The 20,309-nt window shown below is 37.7% G+C and overlaps 2 protein-coding genes across 2 annotated transcripts in view; one reads left to right on the top strand and one right to left on the bottom strand.

Moving 5' to 3' along the window:
• TSC22D1 (TSC22 domain family member 1) overlaps window positions 1-20,309 on the bottom strand; it is a 138,615-nt gene that overhangs the window by 31,686 nt on the left and 86,620 nt on the right. The window lies entirely within an intron of this gene.
• LOC132002487 (small ribosomal subunit protein eS24-like) lies at window positions 4,389-4,910 on the top strand. The gene has a single exon (XM_059377491.1). It carries the CDS (start codon window positions 4,432-4,434, stop codon window positions 4,750-4,752), a length of 321 nt encoding a protein of 106 aa, XP_059233474.1. The 5' UTR covers window positions 4,389-4,431; the 3' UTR covers window positions 4,753-4,910.

Raw genomic sequence — 20,309 nt, 5'->3', positions numbered from 1 at the left:
AAGTTAAGATGACTTAACAGCCCTTGAATTAGAACACCATACACCTAAAGTCAGACATGGGTCAACGGGAATAAATTCAGATTAACTACTGAACTTCACCAGGAAGTTTATAGAAAGCAAACTGTTCTCTCTTCCAAAATGGCCTTCAAAAGATATGTCTAAATCCTTAAATGTGTGGAATTTGATTAGAGGATTTCATGAAAAAAATCATATTTTAAGTGTATATTCATTTGCTCTTAAGATGTAATAAAGTTTAAAAGAATTCTTACCTGCAATCCATAGTAATTGTCAGAGAACAATGCCATATACAGTAGATTAAATCATGAGAGAGAAAAAAATAAAAATCAATCATTTTCTGTGCTGCTTATTATACTCATAATTGAGCTACTCTATATGTATGTACATAGGTTACATTTTCATTTATTCAAGAACACATTGGCAAATTTAAAATGCTTAGCTATGTACTCAGAGAGTACTTAATGCCTGCTGAATTGCATTTTAGAAAAAATTAAGTATAACTATTTTACAATCATGTTTAGATACAAAAGAAACTATGGAGTTAGAGTCAATGAAAAATAATAGAAACTAAGCAACATAGAAAATGCTTACATAATGTTAAATGAACAAAAAGATATAGACTATGCATAACCTATGATGATACCTATTAACATGAATGTTTATATGTGGTGGCTAGCCTTCAAGATGGTGCCCAGTGATCCACCTGTCTTGGTTTTCATACTCTTGTAAAGTTCTTCCCCATACCGAATAGCGCTGACCTGAGAATACTACTGCACAAATGATGGTGTATGATTTCGAACACTAAGTCACAAGGATTCTGCCTTACTCTCTCTTTGATCATTCTCTCTGGGAGAAGCCAGCTGCCATGTCATGAAGACCCTCATGCAGCTCTAGAGAGAGTTCCACACAGCAAGGGATCATGGGCATTCTGTCAAGAGCCAACATCACTTGCCAACCATATGAGCGAGCCTTCTTACAAGTGGATCCTCTAGCCAAGCGTCATGCCTTCAGATGTAGCCCCAACTGGCATCCTGACTGTAAGCTCATGACACACCCTGAGCCAGGGTCTCTAAGGGTCGCTAAGAGCCAGGGTCACTAAGCTTCTCTCAAATTCCTGACCCTTAGAAATGGAGTAAGATGATGTTTCTTGTTGTTTTAAACCACTCAATTTTAGGATAATTTGTTACAATAAAGAACTAAGACATATACTTCAAAAGGCCATGTAGTAATGATAATAATAATAATAATAATAGTATTAGAATATGACTAAGGAAAGGATCAGGGGTTATTTCCTCCTTTACTTCCTAAACTTTCTGTAAGGTTAGGTCACTTTCATTGTTCCATTTTTTAAAAAGCATACTCAATGCTCCTTTCTCTAGTTGCTCCCACCACTTTTGTTAGAAAAGTTCTATCTGAGTCATTCATTCATTCAGCAAATGCCTGCTAGGACCAGTGTTCAGAACAATCTCAGTCCCACCTCAGGGAGCTTATATTCTAGAGGGAAAGAAGGCCTAAGTCATGTCACAAATTAGTCTAGGATTACAAATTGTGATATATAGTCCACTTTGCTATAACATGCATATGTTTCTGGAAGGCAAATTAATTCATGAGTGATCAGCAAATGGAAAAATGATGTCAGGATAACACAGAAGTTTTGTTGATTCAAAACTTTTTCCAACCAAGAGGAGCCAGAACAGCGGAATTGCAACCTTTAACAAGAAAGGAAAAAGCTCTCAACTCTGTTGCTATAGCAGCAGCAAGAGGCCTTTCATTTGTATTTAACAAGACTTAAAAGCAAGTGCTTCCACCCGCAGTCCCCCCCACCAGCTCTGCGCAGCTTTCAGCTCATGCCAGCTTAGCTGCCTCCTGTACCAGCCTCACCACAGCCCCAACTGGCTTGGAGCTCCATTTCCCTCTGCCTTATCTTAGCACCTGCCGCCTCTGCTCTAATTAAAACATTGCTGGCATTTCACTCTACTTTTTGTGCATGTATTTTTAATATTTACCATGAGAACTTCCAGCTATATTGAGCTGGTACCAATTTTTTTATTCTCTCACTGCTCTGGTTACAAAGCTGCCTAAGTATGGAACAGTTAGCCCCAGCTCTGTTTTCTCCACACACTGTCTTTATTTTTTGCATGCAATTTTGTAAAACGAGGTTTTGAGGAACATATGTATCAAGGTATAGAAGAAATGCCTGCATTATTAAGGAACACTTTACAGTTCTAGGAGAGCATATAACATAGGACCTTGACCTAATATGAGAATGGCATATGGAAAGGTCTAAAGCACAAAGAGAGGGGTACACAGAGAGGCCTGCGATAGCCTCAAATACTTTGCCAGACCAGGGAAGCTCTATTATTCACCTCTGATGCCTGAAACACTCCTTTGTCTGACCTGTGGTGAAGTAGGTGATGACACTGGGCCTAACTCACCATTTCTCAGCCCTACTGAACCTTAGAGTCAAGACAGAAGCTCTTCACAAACACAGATACGAGGTCCCATCTTGACTTAATTGATCTGAGACCTGAGCATTGGTACAGTTTAAAAGTTCCCCAGGTTGGGGGCGCCTGGGTGGCTCGGTGGGTTGAAGCCTCTGCTTTCGGCTCCGGTCGTGGTCCCAGGGTCCTGGGATGGAGCCCCACGTTGGGTTCTCAGCTCAGCAGGGAGGCTGCTTCCCCTCTCTCTCTACCTACTTGTGATCTCTGTCTGTCAAATAAATAAATAAATACAATCTCAAAAAGAAAAAAAAAGTTCCCCAGGTGATTTCAATATGAAGCCAGGGCGAAGAACCACGAAACTAAAGGAAGGCACCAGGAATAATCAAAGGATAGGAGAACAGGTCTTAAAAAGAATTAAAAACAAAACAAAAACAGAAAACAAAACCCTGAAATAATTTATGCATTTAAAAACTTTGCAGTTGTAATTGTAAATAAGACTATATGTTCATTATCCCCAATAAAATTTACAGGGATATTTCTGAGGGCACAGGTAGGGCTGGAAACAATCAGAGCTGGAGTGTGAGGTCTAAGACCAAAAGAGCACTGATCTCAGCTTCTGGGACAGTCAGCATGTGGGGCTGGAACCTAAGAGCTAGGAGCCTCAGTTCCACTGGAGGGACAAAGTGGGGAGAAAGGGGGTGGGGGAGGCTTGGAGGAATTTCCAGAGGGATTTAGGTACACTATTCAAAAGGAGTTCCTGATGGAGCATGCTGAAATACTAGCACATACTATTTAAAAACATGGCCATCTTTGGAACATCAAAATAAAGGATAAAAATGGTTAGAGTAGTTTAAACAGTCCTATTATAGGGAGGTAGAAAAAAGCAGGTTGCAATGAGTTTTTACACTTAGTGATCAGAGTCACGGAAAGGGATATTTTAAAAATACAGATTCCTGAGCCCAATGTCAAAGGTATGGACTGCAATCTCCAGAGGTAGGAAATGATCAATGAATAGGAACAACAGCTGCTACCATTTATTCAGCATTTCCGATGTGCCAGAAAATCGTCTATGCACTTTTTATATTTTACCTGATTTAGTTCCTGGAAGGACCCTAAGAGTTAACTGGGACACAGATTAAGTAGCTTGCTCATGATAAAGGGTAGATCTAGGTTTCAAACCTGCAGACCTACATACAGTCTGTGCTCTTAACCATGACATTCTGCAGCCTTTAGAATACCCTCCCCCATCCCCAATAAACCAAATGATTCTGAGATTAATAGTATTTGAGAACCACTACACCATGATCTTTCAAAGTCATTTTTAGCCATATCATTCTTCGAAATAAGTATCAAAATCAATAGTATCTTCCACTGTTGAGCTTTACATCAAGTAGCATTATCTCCTTTATAATGAAGAGTTTGAAATATGCTAAATGTACAGAAATAGTTTTCCTATAGAAGGACAAGCTTATGTCTAAGACTTCTGTCTCTGACAAAAATAGAAATTTTATATAACACTTTTTTCTTAAACACTTAGCAATTTTCTATGTCCTATCAGTTCTTCCCTGATAATATCTCTGCCTTTTCTCTATTCCCACTGCTATTCCAGATTATCACCATATCACTTGGTCAATCTGGTCCCAATCTCTATCCAGCCAGATCCAAACAAATTCATCCTGCACACTGCTTCCAGATTAATTTCTTAGAATTTTCCTAATTTTCTTGCCAGTTGCCTGTTCTGTTGAGTCCTTTAATGATTAGACAGTACCTATAGGATAAAATCCCACTCTTTAGTTTGGCGTTCCAAGTCTGTAACTAACTGCCCCTTAGCCAACTCTAACTTCTTTCTTTAAAATTCAACTACAATGCATTTTTTAACCCGAAATTCTTTCACCAAAGCAAGAACTAAATATATCTTAAAACTACATTTAGGCTCTTTTCCTCTCCGGCTGCTTGAAGCTCGGCCGCCATCATGAACGACACAGTAACTATCCGGACCAGGAAGTTCATGACCAACCGACTACTTCAGCGCAAACAAATGGTTATTGATGTCCTTCATCCTGGAAAGGCAACAGTACCTAAGACAGAAATTCGGGAAAAACTAGCCAAAATGTACAAGACCACACCAGATGTCATATTTGTATTTGGATTCAGAACCCATTTTGGTGGTGGCAAGACAACTGGCTTTGGCATGATTTATGATTCCTTGGATTATGCAAAGAAAAATGAACCCAAACATAGACTTGCAAGACATGGTCTGTATGAGAAGAAAAAGACCTCAAGAAAACAGTGAAAAGAATGCAAGAACAGAATGAAGAAAGTCAGGGGGACTGCGAAAGCCAATGTTGGTGCTGGCAAAAAGTGAGCTGGAGATTGGACAACAGAAGGAGTAAAGATGCTGCAGTGGCTTTATCTTTGGTGATTGTGCAGATTTTTCACGAGAGGATTAATAAACTAAGAATGTTAATGTGAAAAAAAAAAACAACTACATTTAGAATGAGAAAACACTTAACCTGTGGGTGAATTCTTTAAATTCTTTCAAGGAGATTCTAGCTATCTTAGAGTTAAATGTTCAAACTTGCTACCATCTCAGGTGAGCTACTTGTTAATACTTATACATTTCGCAGAGCATGGAAGACAAGAGGATGTTAACACAGCGGAGGTCTTGCACCTGACCTTTCAGGTAATCTCAAAGTTAATTTAGTTTCAGAGTGTACAATTACACAAAAACTGTCCTAATGCAACAGGGTGGGTTTAGCCTGTTCTTAAAGTACGAATCCTTTATATAATCCACAAAAACAATTTGCAAATTTTGAATAGGATTATTTTTTACTAAAAAACATATAGTATCTTGCCAGGAAGAAAACTTCTACATTCTAAAATTAAAAGTTAGGAAAATTTATCCATCTATTTAAGTCATGAAACTTATACCACTTCACCTACTAGAAGTAAAAAAAAAAAAAAAAAAAAAAGTTGTTACTACCAAGGAGAACTGAGAAGAAAGGATCAAGTGTCTATGCTCTTATATCCATTTCAGATGGAGCTACTTTATCAGTCCATTCTGCAGCTTCTCCAGAGCACTGAGAGGTCTCCAGTTACCCCAGAAGGGCCGAGTGAAAAGATGAAGGCAAAAACACAACCCTCCGTGAGCTGATGATCTATGGAGAGCAGAAAAATGGCCGGCAGGTAAGATGAACATTTGCCAAAGCCAGAGAAACACGGAGCTGCTGCTGGAGACCAAGTCCTCTTCCTTTCCCCTTCATCAGTAAAGCTCAACTACTGTTTTCTTACTGCTTATGTGAGGTTGAATTGATTCATTCTGATATTCGGTCTAATGAATTCTATATAGTATCTTAAAAGATTTTTTAAATATGCAAATAATTAATGAAGGAAAGAAATCCAGAAGAAAACTTCTCTATAGTCCAGTTTTTTGCAACAGATACACGGAATAACTCTAGACCTGGAAGTATAGGGAAGGGGAGAGAGAAGTGGTGACCAAAAGCAGCATCCAGAAATAAACTGAGAAGTCCAAGAGACTGAAGATTTTACCCAATGCTTATTGTATCCCCAATAAAGACACAGATTGCCTTGGAAAAGCTCTTCAATGACTAGATAAGGAAAACAGAGTCACCAGGGAAAAGTACTCACACTTAGACATATCTTTTGTAATCAATATTATCTCACTCATACAAATTATGCACAATTCAGGGTCTAAAATATTATAATAAGATTTCTTGAAGTTGCTACACAAGTAGTTACATCAGTTTCTAATGTTCTATATAACTGCACTACAGAATCCTATTCCTCACTGTCTAGAGAGCCCATTGATGACAAAGTTTCAAGGCCCCATAGTTTATTTTCCTTCCCTCCAACAACCCGTCACAAAATGCCCTGGGAGAAGGCAATGTCTGCCTTCATTTGCTATTCAATCTTGCAGAAAACTATCATGCCAGAGCCTGGCACTTGATATTCACTTCACTTTAATAGAAAAAAATATTGATAAGCCGAAGGTGAACTGACGTCAGGCACTGCTTTTAAGAGCACAAAAATCCAGTCTCTGCTGGGACCAGTCCTCATTCCCTCCACACTACCTTCACCTATCACTTCATCTTAACACAATCCAATAACTGGTATTCAAATGGCTCCCTCATCAACGGCAACTTAGCCTCATCTTCTGCTTACAAATTCAGGAAAGCATGGAATGTAGTTTAGCAAGTTTTCTACCAGAAAAGTTAAAATTGAATAGTTCTGGTATATAAAATGCTTAACAGTTAATCACATGGAAAACTTCTGACATTAGACAACCAAGCCTTTGCTGTACATCAAAGCAAAAAGAATCTGCAAAAATACAATTCTGCCACCTTGTGGTACCTATTCAAAAGTACACTACTTCGTACTTTAAAACAAAATTTGATTTTTTTAAAAAAGTGCTCATTTCAAAAAATATCAAAGTAATATAGCATTTATTGATGTTAATGTTCCCTGAAATTTATAGGAATTTATCAAATTGCCTATGTTTGACTTAAAGAAATTGTTTCTAAGGTGAAAGCTAAATTCTCCCTTAAAGTGTAGAAATGTAACTGTGAGCACTTGGAACACTCAGTAAATTTTTTGTAGCAATTATGGATCACGCTTTTCTTTCTGTAGTTCAATAACTGTCATGTTATATAAACAGAACTGCAAAATTTTTACTGCCCACAATATAGCTCTGCTTGATCAACTTTAAACTATGAAGATTACATGTAATATTCCCTTATACTTTTACTATGTATATTTCATAATTCTTAAACTGTTCAGACTCAACAAATATAAATAAAGAATTGTTTCTTAACATGTTGACATGAATAAGGTTAGTTTTAAAATTGTATATAAAAATATAGGACCACTGTCATTCTCAGAGCACCTTCTATAACAATTCCTTTTAGAAAACCAAGTCTCTTGACATATAAAGGACTGAAAATTTATTCTGTGACAATCTGAACACCAATTACAAAAAAAAATAATGACAATAATATGACAAAGAATCATATGAAATTCTATTTATGTAGGTCAAAAACCTGAATCTTGAGAGTACCTATAACTCTGTGCTTTGTACTTTACCTGATCTATTGTATTTAATAATCCTCCTGTTAACCTTGTGAAGGAGGTACTCTTATTATCCCCAGCTTATCCATAAAGACACTGAGCCTCAGAGGACAGATAACCTGTACTAACTACCATATCTAACAGAATAGAGTTTATATAGATAAAAATAGAATAGTTCCTAAAATGTTTCTGAAAAGATAATCAGATCTTTTGGCTAAATTGCTTTTCTGTTAAGGATGACTTTAAGCAGCATTTACAGTGTTAAAACTTCCAGGAAAGAGCACAGGGCAAACAACTGCCATTTTTGTGATCTAAAATATCATTTGAATTTATTTCTTTGACAAATGCTGGTTATCTCTTTTATCTCACAACCTTCTCTTTTTTCCTATAAAGCAGCATTTTCTACCATGCATGCTGGTATGAATCCCTCAGATAATCATGACCATTAACATATCTGATTTTTCTCTCAACTCTCATCCATTCATCCATTTAAAAGCTACCTCTTTATTTGACAAAAACATGAAAACTCATCATCTTTACCCTCAAAATTTTATATTTTAGTAGGACAGACACAAAGAGATGATCTACTGCCATGTATTTCAGAAGAAGTATGTAAAGAGTGTAAAAGAATTTGGGAAGAAAGGCAGCTGAACTTTGTTTCAAGGTACCTATTTTTGCCCATTCCTTCCATCTTTAAAATCATTCCCCAGAGAAGCTCCACTACAAATGCTAAATTTGTTTGTAGTATAAAGTCTTGTACTACACAGAGTTGAGACTGGCATTAACAAAGGTACAAAACAAAAAAATTTTTTATCAAGGATGGTGACACTATCAATTATTAAGCAAATAAATTTTTCTACCATCTTTAATCTTTTCTCTCCACAGAAAATAATCTGCTAAGTGACTACAGGAGAAACAAGGATATCAGTATTACCTATAAGTTCCATAAGTAAACTCAGAAAAAGAGAAGATTCAAGAAAACTCAAGAAGCAAAGATTTGTAAGTTCATCTGCTTTAAATTCCATTTTTGTAACAAATCACCACCTTTTAATGCTCTCTCAAAGCCCTTCCTTTACTCCATTTCCCTTTTAGCTTTCTTGATAAAATGAATAGCTCTTCTTGATTTTCTCCATGCATGTCCCTAAAATTGGACATAAACTTCTCTAGATAACCTTCTTCACTCAGACCAGGTCTATGATCAGATTTTAAATTGCCAATATAAAAGTGTTTAGCAAGATGGCGGAGGAGTAGGAGACTTAAATTTCGCCTGGTCCCAGGAATTCAGCTAGATAGTTATCAAACCATTCTGAACACCTATAAACTCAACAAGAGATAGAAGAAAAGAATAGCAGCAATTCTATGAAGAGAAAATCAACCACTTTCTGGAAGGTAGGACATACAGAGAAGTGAATCCAAGGCAATATACAGGGAGACAGCCTGTGGGGCAGGTGGGGAAAGGGGGATGAAGCCTCCATGAGCTGGCTACCTGCAAATGATAGAGCAGCGGAGCCCAAAATCAAAACTTTTAGAAGTTTACCCCATGGAAGAACGTTACTCCAGTGGCTAAGCAGGGGGTTGAATGCTCACTGGGACAGTGTGGTCTCAGGACCCTTGGGGTCACAGACCAGGGGTACCTGGGTGCGGCAGAGCTCCCAGGTTATCAGAGTGGGAAAGCCAGCTGCAAAGAGTGAACCAAGGAGTGGGCTCTCAGCTCAGGGTTGCCATAAACCGTGATATGCAACACAGTCAGACCATTGCTCTTTGAGCAGGGACCCCAGAAGTGGCAGATCCAGGAGTAAACCCCCCTTCTCCACTGGGAGGAGTGGGCAGGAACACACTGCGGGAATCTACTGGGTTTGGAGACTCCAAATGGGGCCAGAGATAGAAACACTTGGTCACATGCTGGGTTAACTAGGAGTGAGACTGGAGACCAGGGAGACAGGAGTGATTAACTGCTACTCTCTGAGGGCTCACTGAAGTGGGGGACCCCTGAACTCTCGGTTCCTCCAGGGCCAGAGATTGAGAGGCTGCCATTTTCATTCTCATCCTCCAAAGCTGTAGAGAAAGCTTTCATGGAACAAAAGCTCCTGAGAGCAAACCCAAGTGGATTACTTAGCTTGGCCCCTGGCAAGGGTGGTACAACTCCACCCAGGGCAAAGACATTTGAGAATCACTGCAATAAACCCTGCCCCTAGAAGATCTGCAAGAACATACAGCCAAGACCAAGTTTACTGATCAATGAGAACTGCAAAACTCCAGCAGTAGGGAAATACTGCACATAGATTTCATGGCTTTTTCCCATGATTCCTTAGTCTTTCAAAGTTAATTTTTTCAATTTTCTTTCTTTTAACTAACATCTTAGCCTATTTTAGCCAACATCTTGTCAATACCTTTTTAAAAATATTTTTTAATTTTCATTTTTCCAGTCATATTCTATCCCTTCATTTTATTTTACCTTATTTTTTGTATATATTTAAGTTTTTCTTTCTTCAAAATTTTGAGATACAGTTTTTTTGTAACAGATTAAAATATACGCTAAATCTAGTGTATGGCTTTGTTCTAGTCTCCCACCTGATCACATTCTTTCCTTTTTTAAATTTTTTTCTTCCAAACGAAAAAAATAAATAAATAAATTTTTTCCTTTCTTTTTCAACCAACTTCTTATCAATTCCTTTTTAAGAATCTTTTTTAGTTTTCATCTTTACAGTCATATTCCATCCTTCATGATATTTACCCTTACTGCTGTATGTATGTATGTGTGTGTATATATATATATATTTTTTTCTTTCTTTAAAATTTTAGGAGGCAGTTTCTTCTAACAGACCAAAATACAACCAAAATTAAGTGTGTAGCTCTGTTCTATTCACTAGCCTGATCATACCTTTTTAAAATTTTTTGCTTCTTTCCCCCCCAGTTTTGGGTCTCTTCTGATTTGTTTAGCGTATATTTTTCTGGGGCTGTTGTTACCCTTTTAGCATTTTGTTCTCTCATTCATCTATTCTTCTCTGGACAAAATGAAAAAACAAAACACTTACCTCTAAAAAAGAACAGGAGGTAGTAATAAGGCTAAGGACCTAATAATATGGACATTAGTAAGATGTCAGACCTAGAGTTTAGAATGACGATTATAAAGATACTAGCTGGGCTTAAAAAAAAACATAGAAGATACTAGAGAATCCCTATCTGGAAAAATAAAAGAACTAAAATCTAACCAAGCTGAAATCAAAAAAGCTATTAATGAAGTGCACTCAAAAATGGAGGCTCTTACTACCAGGATAAATGAAGCAAAAGAGAGAATTAGTGATATAGAAGACCAAATAAATTAGTGATATAGAAGACCAAATGATGGAGAAAAAAGAAGCTGAAAAAAAGAAAGCTAAACAACTAATGGATCATGAGGGGAGAATTCTAGAGATAAGTGATATCAAAAGACGAAACTATTAGAATAATTGGGATCCCAGAAGAAGGGGGAGAGAGGGGACAGAAGGTATATTGGAGCAAATTATAGCAGAGAACTTCCCTAATTTGGGGAGGGAAACAGGTAACTCCAGAAGGCTCAGAGAAACCCCCTCAAAAATCAATGAAAATAGGTCAACACTCTGTCTTCTAATAGTAAAACTTAGGTTTACTATTACTATTAGGTTCATCTCAGAAATAAAGAGAAAATCCTGAAAGCAGCTCAGCACAAGAGCTACCTACAACAGTAAAAATATTAGACTGGCAGCAGACCTATCCACAGAGATCTGGCAAGTTGGAAAGGCCTGGTATCATATATTCAGAGCACTAAATGAGAAAAATATGCCAAGAATACTATATCCAGCTAGGCTGTCATTGAAAATAGAAGGAAAATTAAAAAGCTTCCAGGACAAACAAAAACTAAACGAATTTGCAAACATCAAACCAGCCCTAAAGGAAACAACTAATGGATCCTCTAAGCAAAGAGAGAGCCTAAATGTAACACAGACCAGAAAGGAACAGAGACAATATACAGTAGCACTAAATTCATATCTTTCAATAGTTACCCTGAATGTAAATGGGCTAAATGCCCCAATCAAGACACAGGGTATCAGATTGGATAAATAAAAAACAAGAACCATTAACAAGACCCATCGATATGCTTTCTGCAAAAGACTCATATTAGACCTGAAGACACCTCCAGATTTAAAGTGAGGGAGTGAAAAACCATTTACCATGCTAATGGACATCAAAAGAAAGCTGGGGTGGCAATCCTTATTATCAGACAAATTAGATTTTAAACCAAAGACTATAGTAAGTGATAAGGAAAGACACTATACCATCCTCAAAGGGTCTGTCCTACAAGAAGATCTAACAATTTTAAATATCTATGCCCCTAACATGGGAGCAGCCAATTATATAAACCAATTAATAACAAAATCAAAGAAACATATTGACAATAATACAATAATAGTAGGCAACTTTAACACCCTCATTGAAAAGGACAGATCATCTAAGCAAAAGATCAATGAGGAAATAAAGGCTTTAAATGACACACTGGACCAGATGGACATCACAGATATATTCAGAACATTCCATCCCAAAGGAACAGAATACACATTCTTCTCTAGTGCACAAGGAACATTCTCCAGAATAGATCATATCCTGGGTCACAAAGCAGGTCTCTTTTTTTTTTTTTTTTTTAAAGATTTTATTTTATTTATTTGACAGAGAGAGATCACAAGTAGGCAGAGAGGCAGAGAGAGAGAGAGAGGAGGAAGCAGGCTCCCTGCTGAGCAGAGAGCCCGATGCAGGACTTGATCCCAGGACCCCGAGATCATGACCTGAGCCGAAGGCAGCGGCTTAACCCACTGAGCCACCCAGGCGCCCCACCGGTATCAAAAGACTGGGGTCATCCCCTGCATATTTTCAGACCACAATGCTTTGAAACTAAAACTCAACCACAAGAGGAAAGTTGGAAAGAACTAAAAAACATGGAGGTTAAAGAGTATCCTACTAGAGAACGAATGGATCAACCAGTAAATTAAAGAAGAATTAAAAAAAATTCATGGAAATAAATGAAAATGAAAACACAACTGTTCAAAATCTTTGGGATGCAGCAAAGGTGGTCCTAAGAGGAAAGTATATAGCAATACAAGCCTTTCTCAAGAAACAAGAAAGGACCCAAATACACAACCTAACCGCACATGTAAAGGATGGAGAATGAACAGCAAATAAAACCCAACCCAGCAGGAAAAGAGAAATAATAAAGATCGTAGTAGAAATCAATGAAATAGAAGCCAAAAGAACAGTAGAAGAGATCAACGAAACTAGGAGCTGGTTCTTTGAAGACTGTAAACCCCTGTCCAGACTTATCAAAAAGAAAAGAGAAAGGATGCAAATTAATAAAATCATGAATGAAAGAGGAGAGATCATAACCAATATGAAAGAAACACAAACAATTATAAGAACATATTATGAGCAACTATATGTCAGCAAATTAGACAATCTGGAAGAAATGGATGCATTCCTAGAAAAGTATAAACTACAAAACTAAACAAGGAAAAAATAGAAAACCTGAAAAGACCCATAACCAGTAAGGAGATTGAAGCAGTCATCAAAAATCTCCCAACAAACAAGAGCCAGGGCCAAATGGCTTCCCAGGGGAATTCTACCAAACATTTAAAGAAGAATTAATACCTATTCTCCTGCAACTGTTCCAAAAAATGGAAATGGAAGGAAAACATCCAGAGGAATATTGAAAAAGAAAACCAAAGCTGGCAGCATCACAATTCCAGACTTCAAGCTCTATTACAAAGTTGCAATCATCAAAACAAATAAATTCATCAAAATGGTACTGGCACAAAAACAGACACATAGATCAATGGAACAGAAGAGAGAGCCTAGAAATGGACCCTCAACTCTATGGTCAACTAATCTTCAACAAAGCAGGAAAGAATGTCCAATGGAAAAAAGACAGTCTCTTCAACAAATGGTGTTGGGAAAATTGGACAGCCACATGAGGAAGAATGAAACCAGACCATTTCCTTACACTGTACACAAAAATAGACTCAAAATGGACGAAAGACCTCAATATGAGACAGGAATCCATCAAAATCCTTGAGAAGAACACAGGCAGCAACCTCTTCAACCTCAGTTACAGCAACCTCTTAGAAACAGCACCAAAGGTAACAGAAGCAAAGGCAAAAATGAACTATTGGGACTTCATCAAGATAAAAGCTTTTTCACAGCAAAGAAAACAAACAGTCAACAAAACCAAAAGACAACTGACAGAATGGGAGGAGATATCTGCAAACAACATATCACATAAAGGGCTAGCATCCAAAATCTATAAAGAACTTCTCAAACTCAACACCCAAAGAACAAATAATCCAGTCAAGAAATGGGCAGAAGACATGAACAGACTTTTCTGCAAAGAAGACATCCAAATGGCCAACAGACACATGAAAATGTGCTCCACCTCATCCAGCATTCAGGGAAATACAAGTCAAAACCACAGTGAGATACTACCTCATACCAGTCAGAATGGCTAAAATTAGCCAGTCAGGAAACAATAGGTGTTTGGGGAGGATGCAGAGAAAGGGGAACCCTCCTCCACTGCTGAGAGGAATGCAAGTTGGTACAGCCACTCTGGAAAAAAGTAAGAGGATTCCTCAAAAAGATGAAAATAGAGCTACCCTATGACCCAGCAATTGCACTACTGGGTATTTATCCTAAAGATACAAATGTAGTGATCTAAAGGGGCACGTGAACCCCAATGTTTACAGCAGCAAAATCCATAATAGCCAAACTATGGAAAGAGCCTAGATGTCCATCAACAGCAGAATGGATAAAGAAGATATGATGTGTTTATATCTATACACACACACATACACATACATACACACACACACACACAAAATGGAATATTATGCAGCCATCAAAAAATCTTGCTATCTGCAATGACATGGATGGAACTAGAGGCTACTATGGTAAGCAAAATAAGTCAGTCAGAGAAAGATAATTATCACATTCACTGATATGAAAAATTTGAGAAACAAGACAGAGGATCATAGGGGTAGGGAGGGAAAAATGAAACAAGATGAAACCAGAGACAGAGACAAACCATAAGAGACTCTTGGTCTCAGGAAACAAACTGAGTGTTGCTGGAGGGGAGGGGAGTGGAGAGATGAGGTGGCTGGGGAGGGTAAGTGTTATGGTGAGTGCTGTAAATTGTGTAAGACTGTTGAATCACAAACCTGTACCCCTGAAATAACACACTATATGTTAAATAAATAAAAATTGCCAATAAAATATGATATTAGTTTTATTAAAGAGATTTCTAGCTAAATCTTCAATGAATATATATTGTTTTATGGTGAAAATTACTTCTGCTAACTCATTTGACAAATATTTACTGAGCATACTTTAAATGTGCTAAATATATACTTAAAAACATAGGAGCTAGAAGACTGGGACCTATTCTCACTAGCTATATGCTTCCTTAAGTAGCTATCTCTTGAGCTCAATTTCTTCACTTGCAAAATATTTGCCTTACCTTCCCTCACAAGTTATTCCAAGGATCCAAATGAGACAATACATGTAAAGGCACTTATAGAGTATTTAGTTACTTTGAAAGCCAATCATCAGGGAGGCAAGTCATATCCCAAAATAGGTAAGCAAATAAGATTGCTTAATGCTATAACTAAGGTGAAATGTATCCTACATATCCAAAATAATTTCAATTAACCATTCATTTCACTGGGATATTATTTGTGAATCATAAGTTCTATTTGGTTTAACTAAAGTGTGTCTTTTTAAAATCATCATAAGCCAGCTCTAAAAAAATTACATTTTAAATAATAATTCCTCATTATCTGTCAACAACTAAAATTTAAATTATTTCAACATTTTCTTAAAAAACAATCTTTCCATCTGCATTTATATTGTTATAAAAATAAATATTATTTGACCATTAATAATCAGATAGTAAATGATTTCTTAGTCCACTTATTGTTCTGAAATCATGTGACAACCTTATTAGAAAGTTTGCAAACATTTCCAGAACCCTTAATCAAAATAAATTAGAATTAATAAATGAATTAATTTTCCATAAATACAATTAGAAAAATTTGCCATCCTATACAAGGAATAATATAGGCAAAAAAGCTTATTTCTCCTTTAAGATTCAAGAATTTTCATTTATGATAAGCAGAAGATTTCCCATTTGCCATTTCAACTCTAATGAATATCTTTTCTTCAAACTGTTAAAATTTGTGAACCTACAGATTTAATTAGAAGACTGAAAAGTGTATTTGTCCATTATCCTTTTGAGTCACCTCCCTTTAAAACAAACTTTAATCTGCATCTTTTCATAGTAAGCTAACTGCAAAATTCCTACACCTATTTTCTCGAATTTTAAGCCAGCTAACAGCTCATCTTGAAATTTAAATGGTTTTAAAAATGTAATTCTAAGTTAATTTTTAATTTGAAAAACTAGCACCAACTTCTCTTAAGTATTTTACATTGACGTAGAAATATAGGAGTGGATGGGTAATTTTTCCAAATTCAAATCAGTGTAAGTTATAGAAACAGTAGATAAGAACACCACAAACATATATACATATACATACTAAGCAACCTAGAATTTGCTCTAAAAAGCATTCACAAAAATTTTGAACATTTCATAAGAACCACGCAACTGCTGCTTCACAAATAAATGTAAAGGCTTCTAAGTACAGCTAACATCATTCTCAAGCATGAATAAACGAAGGTAATATCTTGGGGCCGAAAAGCTCCCTATGAAATTCCGGAAGATCTACAATGTTAAGTCAACTCACAACGGATGAACCGAATTACGGAGTTGCTACACAACTGAATTCTAAAAAATCATTCCCTGAAACAGGACTCCACACGACTCCTCTCGGTCAACACCCAAAGGGGGAAAAAATTCCTCCTTTCACAAACTTCAAGTGATCTTCCAAGTGGTTTCAAAAACAGCTTTTCTAATATCCCCGACTACGAAGGAAAAACAAAAGTGACGGAACTGAACCTGATTTCAGCCTCCAGGACGAGGACTGAGGAGCCAACTGCCTTTCGAGGGAATGAACACGGTCTAGGACGCCGGCGGGGCCATGAGCTACATCCAGGGAAGTCCTCACAGCAGGTCCGTCACTAGGCTACAGCAAAGGTTTCTAGATGCGCACGCAGTCGTCGTCGTGCAAGCTACCGTCGCTCTCCAGCGCCTCCCTCAGCTCTCGGGCCAACTGACACTCCTGCGGACCCAGCGTGGCAGGAAGGAGTCCCCCCCCCTCCCCACTCCCGGGCCCCCTCAAGGCAGTTTCCACTTAAAGGGGCAGTGACCCAATTTACTGATGGTCGATTCACTGCTTCTGAGAGAACAAAGATACTATCAAGAGAGTAGTGATAAAACTTAGGTGACTAGGATTTATAAGGCCGTAGGAGTTCTTTTCCTTCAGGTTTTCTCAGCATGTAACAAATCAATGGCATATGGCCTCTGTTGATCATTTCACCTTGATCCAAAAGTCAGAAACATCTAGCAGGGGATTTTTCAACTTTTGAAACATGTTTGATTGTGGGAGGAAAAACGAAAAAAAAAAAAAAAATGGGGATTCGGGAATGGAAGGAAAAAGACTTGAGGAAGGGAAAGGATAAAGGAAGGGCTGAAGACAGGAAAGGAGAGAGAGAGGATGGTTAAGTGAGGGAGGCTGGAAAACATCAAGCAGAAAAGCAAAGCAAAACGGAAGCAAGCAGAGAGCCAGGTCTCTGAGAGAAATGGAGAAACCAGCGGCGGGACAGATCTCCGATTCCCAAGAGGCCTCAGACTCATAGTACTTCCTGCAATTTGTGTCAAGGATATTCTACTCCGATCCTACAAAAACGCCATTTTACTGGAGCAGAGGTGAGAAATACACAGTTCTCCGTTTGTTTTCCTCCTACTAAACAGTCTCCAGTGCTACTGCCGAAGGTAGGAAAAGGCTGATAAAACAACCAAAGTAAAAGGAACTGACATCAGTAAAAGCAAAATGATAAAAATTATGAAACAGAAAATGTATGTAAGTAAATGTACAAGTCGGACCTTTTAAAATGAGATTAAACTTTAGAAATTAAAAAAGATGTGTGATAGAAAAATATAATACAAGAGTAAACATCACAGAAACAGACATCTTTTCTGCTATTAAAAATGAACAATAACAATACAATAGTACATATCAAAACTTAGACCCAGTGAGTCCTCCCTGTCAAATGCTCTCATAGATCTAAAGATCCTGGCTTAGTAGAATTTAATTACCCATGTGATTAAAGGTAGGACAGCCTGCCTCCCTTATTACACTGGGGGAACATGTGTGCCTTTTTCACTGTTGTATCTCTAGGGCCTAACAACTGCCTGGAAGTCAGATGTGTTTAGAAGAGAAAAAAGAGTAAACCATGGAGAATACAGCAAGTATTTTATTCTTACTTCAAAATAAATTCCTATGTAAAAGGTAAAATAATTTTATCAGATTCTTTGCGAAAGCTGGGACAAAACTTAAAATTTGAACTACTTTGATTTGACAGAGAGACAGAGAGAGAGTATGAGAGGGGAGGAGGTCAGAGGGAGAAGCAGACTCTGCTGAGCAGGGAGCCCAATGCGGCAGGGGAACTCGATCCTGGGACTCCAGGATCCTGACCTGAGCCAAAGGCAGTTGCTTAACCAACTGACCCACCCAGGCACCCATAAAATTTGAACTACTTTGAATTGCTTAAGGCTTAAATAGTTAAAACACAACATTCTTTTGGAGGTGCCAGAAGAGTCCAGAAGGCCTAAGTTTGAAGATATATGAATATTTACTTTCAAGTGTTTTCTGCAGGAAAAAAATATATACAGAATATTACCACTATTGAACTCCACACATTATTCTAAGTACTTTACATATATAGTATCTCATATAATCCCCACAATAATTTTATTTTATCAACTATCACCAGGAAGACCCAGACACAGAGACACTAAGTAACATGCCCAGGTACTAGGCCTAAGTGAGTGACTTTCTGAGTCAGGGTTGGAATCTGGCTGCCTGAGGCTCTATTGGCTCTACAAGAAACCAATATGACAGCTCAAATTCTGAAAAAGTAAAATAATGGGCTATAAGAATTCTTTCACATTTTTAAAAAAATTTTAAAGATTTTATTTATTTATTTGACAGACAAGAGATCACAAGTAAACAGAGAGGCAGGCAGAGGGAGAAGCAGGCTCCCTGTGGGACTCAATCCCAGGACCCTGAGATCATGACCTGAGCGGAAGGCAGAGGCTTAACCCACTGAGCCACCCGGGTGCCCCAGGTAATTTCACATTTTTAGTGACAGCAATTCTTTATATAATTAATATAAGGTACTGATAGAAATCGTATAACACATTCTAAAATATAAGTAGCACCAAACCCCTTATAGAAAACTCATGTTTAGCTTGTTTCCCACACTCCACCACAGTACCTAGTCCTTCCTGCTGTGCACACTTTCCAGCAAGAGAGCCCAGTATGCATGCACAGACACTAATAATCTTGATAAACAGACAGGGGCTCTAGCAGTGAACTAACAGCAATAAGATTCATGAATATGTGCTATGGGTATAGAAAAATTGGGGGGCAGGACCTCCATCACCAAAGATTAAAGCTCCAAAGCTATAGCAATCAAGACAGTATGGTACTGGCACCAAAACAGACACACAGATGAATGGAACAGAATAGAAAGCACAGAAATAAACCCACAACTATATGGTCAATTAATCTTCAACAAAGCAGGAAAGAACATCCACTGAAAAAAAAGTCTCTCCAACAATGGGCACTGGGAAAACTGGACAGCAACATGCGGAAGAATGAAACTGGACCACTTTCTTAACACCATATGGAAAAATAAATTCAAAACGGATTAAACACCTAAATGTGAGACCTGAAATCATAGAAATCCTAGAGAACACAGGCAATTACCTCTTTCACATCGGCAGTAGCAGCTTCTTTCTAGATGTCTCCTGACGCAAGGGAAACAAAAGCAAAAAAACTACTGAACTACATCAAACTTAAAAGCTTCTGCACAGTGAAGGAAACAACCAATCAAACTAACAGACAGCCTACAGAATGGGAGAAGATATTTGCAACTGACATCCAATAAAGGGTTAGTATCCAAAATATATAAAGAGGTTAAAAAACTCAACACCTGAAAAATGAATAATCCAATTAAAAAATGAGCAGAATACACAAATAGAAATTTTTCCAAAGAAGACATACTGATGACCAACAGCCACATGAAAAGATGCTCAACATCACTGATCATCAGGGAAACACAAATCAAAACTACCATGAGGTATAACCTCACACTTGTCAGAATCACTAAAATCAAAAACACAAGAAACAACAGGTATTGGTGAGGATGTGGAGAAAGAGGAATCCTCTGACACTGTTGATGGGAGTGCAAACTGGTACAGCCACTCTGGAAAACAGTATGGAAGTTCCTCAAAAAGTTAAAAATAAAACTACCCTACAATGCAGCAACTGCACTACTAGATATTTGCTCAAAGAATACAAAAATACTGGGCGCCTGGGTGGCTCAGTGGGTTAAGCCGCTGCCTTCGGCTCAGGTCATGATCTCAGGGTCCTGGGATCGAGGCCCACATCGGGCTCTCTGCTCAGTGGGGAGCCTGCTTCCTCCTCTCTCTCTGCCTGCCTCTCTGCCTGCTTGTGATCTCTCTCTGTCAAATAAATAATAAAAATAAAAATCTTTAAAAAAAAAAAAAAAAAAAAAAAAAAAAAAAAA

Source organism: Mustela nigripes, chromosome 15, assembly GCF_022355385.1.
Source record: "Mustela nigripes isolate SB6536 chromosome 15, MUSNIG.SB6536, whole genome shotgun sequence".
Lineage (NCBI taxonomy): Eukaryota > Metazoa > Chordata > Mammalia > Carnivora > Mustelidae > Mustela > Mustela nigripes.
Note: the sequence above shows the minus strand (reverse complement) of the source record. Positions and strands in the feature narration are given on the sequence as shown.